We start from the raw sequence: 5,713 nt of genomic DNA, 5'->3' as shown, positions 1-5,713 counted from the left end.
ACTTGGGTCTGTATTTATACCATTGTATCTCTCTCTCCCCTCATATATTTGTACATCTTGGGAGACAAGTAGAGGCCAGTCCACCCTGTACCTATATATGTGCACCATGCACACGATCAATGATTATCGATTCGTGCAATCTCATTCTTCCTAACTAACATTTTGGCAAGCGGCAGCGCGGGACGACCTGGAGCCAGGGACGACACACAACGGCTTTGTTGGAGGAGTCAGAGGTTACGGGTTCAGGTGGTTAGGGGGGGAGGGGAGGGGGCTGCTGGTGGGTTGCCGATTAGATTGTGGCGGCGTTGTCTTGATGTAGGACGGGGACGGCTGCAGGCTGGCGCAGGCGAATGCTCTAGCATGTTGGGGCAACGAGGCGGTGCACGGTAGTGCCCGCTGGCCACCGAGGAAGGAGCGAGCGGCTGAGCGGGTGTCGGGAGGCGGTTCTAGGAAGAAGATGAACAATGTTCCTGAGTGAAAGGGTGGGGGAGGAAGTTGGCCAACGGGATTTGGACTGAGCAAAGTCGACGAAAAGCAACAAACAAAAAAGGCAACCGTTGAATAGGTGGTCTCTTTGAATTATGTCATTGAAATTTTAATTCAGATACAACCTCCACATTCAGTGACAAATGAGGCAGACTTTGTTGTAAATACTCTCTTTATCTGGAGATATTTGTCAAAGAAATGATTGTATCTAAACGTATTTTAGTTTTAAATATATTTATTTCTATCTATTTTTGTGACAAGTAATTTTGAAGGGAGCGTAGCTACGGTATTTTTAATCATATGCTCGCAGCATAGTCGAAAAAATTGACGCCTTGATGGACGGTGCGCTGACGGAAGGGCTTGCGCGAGGGGACGCAGCAGCACGTGACTCATCTCCAGTTAAGCATGATTGAAGGAAACCAATCAAAAGCCTTTAAAAATTCATAGGCGGACTACTAGACACAGACTCATATGCTCATCGCCCAGGCACTATATATGTTGTCCTCGAAGTAGCATCACGGATGACGCATATATATGTTGTCCATAGACACTATATAAACAGTTTATCCACCTCTGAAACATTCATCAAGAACAAGCACAAGCACAAGCAGCTAAAGCAATCTCGGTGGTTTCAAAACACACACACCCACACACATCGATCGAGGTAGTTAGAGATGGCCGGAGGAGATGACCTGAAGCTGCTCGGCGCATGGCCAAGCCCGTTTGTTACCAGGGTGAAGCTGGCGCTCGCCCTGAAGGGCCTGAGCTACGAGGACGTGGAGGAGAACCTGTACAACAAGAGCGAGCTTCTTCTCAAGTCCAACCCAGTGCACAAGAAGATACCCGTGCTCATCCACAACGGCGCCCCGGTCTGCGAGTCCATGATCATCGTGCAGTACATCGACGACGTGTTCGCCAGCACCGGCCCGTCGCTTCTGCCCGCGGACCCCTACGAGCGCGCCATTGCTCGCTTCTGGATGGCCCACGTTGACGACAAGGTTTAAATTATACTCAATTGGTTGAACTACTAGTCTCCGTTCCTTTACTTTTAGATATCCGACGAGCATCTTTGACCATTATTTTTCTTCGTGTTTCAGCTGGTAGCCCCATGGAGGCAGTGGTTGAGGGGCAAGACAGAGGAGGAGAAATCCGAGGGAAAGAAGCAGGCGTTCGCGGCGGTGGAGGTCCTGGAAGGGGCCCTGAGGGAGTGCTTCAAGGGAGGGGGCTTCTTTGGCGGGGACGGCGTCGGGCTCGTCGATGTTGCGCTGGGAGGCGTGCTGTCGTGGATGAAGGTGACCGAGGCGCTGTCCGGTGACAAGATCTTCGACGCTGCCAAGACTCCGCTCCTGGCCGCATGGGTGGAGCGCTTCATCGAGCTCGACGCGGCCAAGGCCGCCCTGCCGGACGTGGGCAGGCTGCTTGAGTTCGCCAAGGCACGAGAGGCTGCAGCGTCTAAGTGAGCCAGCACACATCCAGAATAATTTTAAAAAAATGTTATTTTCAAATGTTGTTTGTTCGGCTAGTTGATGTAATAATGTACTCCCTTCGTTTCTAAATATTTGTCATTCTAAAATTTTAAATGGTTACCACATACGGATGTATATAGACATATTTTAGAGTGTAGATACACTCATTTGCTCCGAATGTAGTCACTTGTTGAAACATCTAGAAAAACAAATATTTAAGAACAGAGGGAGTAGCAGTAACTGATGTCGTCCATTTATTCGGTGTTGATTTTGTCCTTGAGATTTGAATATTTTGATTTTGTGTGGAGTTAGCAAATTCGATAATGGGTGCTTGTATTAGTTGAGGTTCTCTTTCTGATTCAAGAGATGAGTTCAACGAATATCCAATTCGGCTCCTGAGCTCATCTACACTTCGCGAACAGTAAATAAAAAAAATACTAAAAAAATTCAAAACATATCAATTATTTTTGGTGAAAGATACTTGAGTGCGTGATGTCCATGCCAACTTTCAGCTCATTCGGACACCCGAATAGCTCTAAAAAACAAAATCAGGTCCGAAAAGTGTAAAACAATAAACTTTTTCATAGACTCCAAATTTATCTGGTAAGCTGAGAGCTCGTTAGATATTCAAATGTGCTGATTTTTTGCACGGACATCACAAACTGAAGAATCTTTCACCAAAAAGAAAATGGATTTTTTTTTACCTTTACTATTTTTGGTGAATTTACTGTTCACTCCTGGGCTCATCTGAGCTCGGGAGCCAAAACGCCCCATCCCGAGTTCAATTTTCTTTTAAACTGCCAGCAAAATGCTTATTAATTGAATTTGATGGTAGATTTGGTCTGAATTCATTGCAGTGATATTTGAGCTAGACTAGAAAAATAGCCAATACTAAAAGGGTAGTGCACATTTTGCTGCATTGCTTATGTTCATGGTTTACACATGTTTTATTTTTACGTCCGAGTTTGTTTGGCTATGGGCGAAACAACATAGTGTTTTTAATGTGGTGTTTGAGTGGGTTTTTTTGGCCGAGTGATTAGGGGCCATCTTCTAATGAATATACATGTATACAAGGGAGTTACATGTGCTTCTGGCCACGTGTTTATGTTGGTGCTAAACGTGTGTAGTAGGCGGTGATTCCTTCTTGGGAACCAAGGCCCACACCACACAAGGCGCTTACTAAGGGGACCCACTCATCGAGAGATTGCCCATCATAGAGTTCAAGGCGATGAGCCATTCAGAACCGTGTGGCCAATCTCAATTAAAGACCTCAACTAAATGAGGGCGGCTCCAAAATTAAGGAGCTTAGTGAAGTTGGAGGTATGAATGAGAAGCTCCTTGAGAAATTGTCGAGCCGGTCAAAATCATGAACCAAAATCAAAATTGAACAACTCAATTGAATAGGAGAGCTCCAAGGGAGTATAGTGGGAAAGATCCTTGATAAATCATTGACCCAGTCAAAATTATGACCCAAAATCCAAACTTGGACACCTCAATTGTATGAGAGAGTTCCAAAATTAGGGAGCATAGTGAATTAAAAGATTCTAGGGCACCTTTGCTATGGAAATGCAGATATATTTGAGCTCGACCATCTGTTGATCAATCATGCATTCATGTTGTTGTACGTAGTTCATAAGATGTTTTAGAAGAGGTGTGCAAAACCCCTTAAATTCGCCTCAATCTGGCAAACATGATTTCTTGAAAGACTTCTCAGTTGAGGCAATTTGGCAAGGAGGAAGTTGATTTAGGTTAGATGAGATGGGAGAGGAAGGGCTATGTATACCATGTGACTTTTGGTGAAGCATCTCAACCTCCAAAGGAGGCCCACGTGATGTATATATTGATAGGTCGGGGCAGGGGCGGAGCCAGCCCAGCGGGCCGCCCCGGGACGCCTTTGTATACTATAGCAGACGTGTACAATATTCGCTACAGTATACAAAGCATTTGGGCCTCACGCCCCGGCCTGGGGTCTGTATCCGCCACTGGACCGGGGCATATCCCGTTGGGCGCATACAACCATCATGACTAGCATGCAAGAGAGAGTTACATGGGAGAGAGAGAGAGAGAGACAGAGAGAGATTACAGGAGATAAGGAGGTTTAAAAGAATATCCTGCTAACAACCTCTAACTAGTCCAAACTCTATGCGCTAACAATATCTTGTTTAAGAATATGCAGTCCCCCCACCCTGTCGCCCCCGCGCGGGCGAGCGAGGGCCCCCAACCCTAGCCGCTGGTCCCCCCTCCATTTCCTCCGTCACCACCGGTGATTGGCGCTGGGCAAAGCCCGTGCGTGTGACATTGGCGGCGGAGGTAACCCTCCCTCTCGCGGGTCACCGGGTGGCGCGGGACGCCCTGGCTCGTGGGGTTGTGGCCTCGATCTGGACCATGGCGGCACGGCTGCCGGCCGACGTCCCAGCGGTGGCTATGGCGGTAGGGCTGGCGCTGCTACTCCTGATCGGGGCAGAGGGCCTTGGATCCGGGGCGGCGGCCCATGAAGGAAATATGCCCTAGAGGCAATAATAAAGTTGTTATTTATATTTCCTTATATCATGATAAGTGTTTATTATTCATGCTAGAATTGTATTAACTGGAAACTTGATACATGTGTGGATACATAGACAAAACAGAGTGTCCCTAGTATGCTTCTACTTGACTGGCTCGTTGATAAAAAATGGTTAAGTTTCATGACCATAGACATGTGTTGTCATTTTGATGAATGGGATAACATCATTATGAGAATGATATGATGGACAAGACCCATCTGTTAGCTTAACATAATGATCGTTTAAGTTTTATTGCTATTGCTTTCTTCATGACTTATACATATTCCATTGACTATGAGATTATGCAACCCCTGAATACCGGAGGAACACCTTGTGTGCTATCAAACGTCACAATGTAATTGGGTGATTATAAAGATGCTCTACAGGTGTCTCCGAAGGTGTTTGTTGGGTTGTCATAGATCGAGATTAGGATTTGTCACTTCGAGTATCGGAGAGGTATCTCTGGGCCCTCTCGGTAATGCACATCATGATAAGACTTGCAAGCAATGTGACTAATGAGTTAGTTACGGGATGATGCATTAGAAAACGAGTAAAGAGACTTGCCGGTAACGAGATTGAACTAGGTATGAGGATGCCGATGATCGAATCTCGGGCAAGTAACATACCGATGACAAAGGGAATGACGTATGTTGTCATTGCGGTTTGATCGATAAAGATCTCCGTAGAATATGCACTACAAAAAAAAGACACATCCGTGACATTTTGGGCCGAACGATTTTTTTTTTCTGTCATACATATGACACTTCTATGACGATAATTGTGACAAAATCCAGTATCATCATAGATGTGGTGGGCTCCTACTTCTATGACAAAAAATCATGACAGAAAATGGTCTTTTCGTCCTAGGCGTGCCGGAGACGCAGCTGCATGACATTCTTTGGGCCTTCCATGATGGAAAAAACCGTGGTAGAAGCGAGGGGGAGGAAAATTTCGGGGAGTGCCCGGTTACGGTGGGAGGTCGGGGGCCGAGCGATGCGCGTTTCTCTCGTACACGTACGCGCATGTGTGCGAGGCGTTGGCTCTAACTGAACCCGAGCGAGGCGTTGGGCTTTAACTGAACCCGAGCGATTGCACTGCAGGCTACGCGTTACTGAACCCGAGCGATCGATCGATGGATGTTAACTGAACCCGATCGAGCGATTCCTTCGCTATTGCTGCTAACTGAAGCTGATCGATGCTGCCTCTGGGATGAACAAT

At 46.6% G+C, this 5,713-nt stretch overlaps 1 protein-coding gene across 1 annotated transcript; it reads left to right on the top strand.

The window, feature by feature from the left end:
* Nucleotides 1-1,044: 1,044 nt before the first annotated feature.
* LOC543345 (probable glutathione S-transferase GSTU6) lies at nucleotides 1,045-2,263 on the top strand. Its single transcript, XM_044550330.1, has 2 exons — nucleotides 1,045-1,484; nucleotides 1,584-2,263. Exons 1-2 carry the CDS (start codon nucleotides 1,161-1,163, stop codon nucleotides 1,944-1,946), a joined length of 687 nt encoding a protein of 228 aa, XP_044406265.1. The 5' UTR covers nucleotides 1,045-1,160; the 3' UTR covers nucleotides 1,947-2,263.
* The last annotated feature ends 3,450 nt before the right edge of the window (nucleotides 2,264-5,713 follow it).

This window comes from Triticum aestivum, chromosome 6A (assembly GCF_018294505.1).
Source record: "Triticum aestivum cultivar Chinese Spring chromosome 6A, IWGSC CS RefSeq v2.1, whole genome shotgun sequence".
Taxonomy (NCBI): domain Eukaryota; kingdom Viridiplantae; phylum Streptophyta; class Magnoliopsida; order Poales; family Poaceae; genus Triticum; species Triticum aestivum.
Note: the sequence above shows the minus strand (reverse complement) of the source record. Positions and strands in the feature narration are given on the sequence as shown.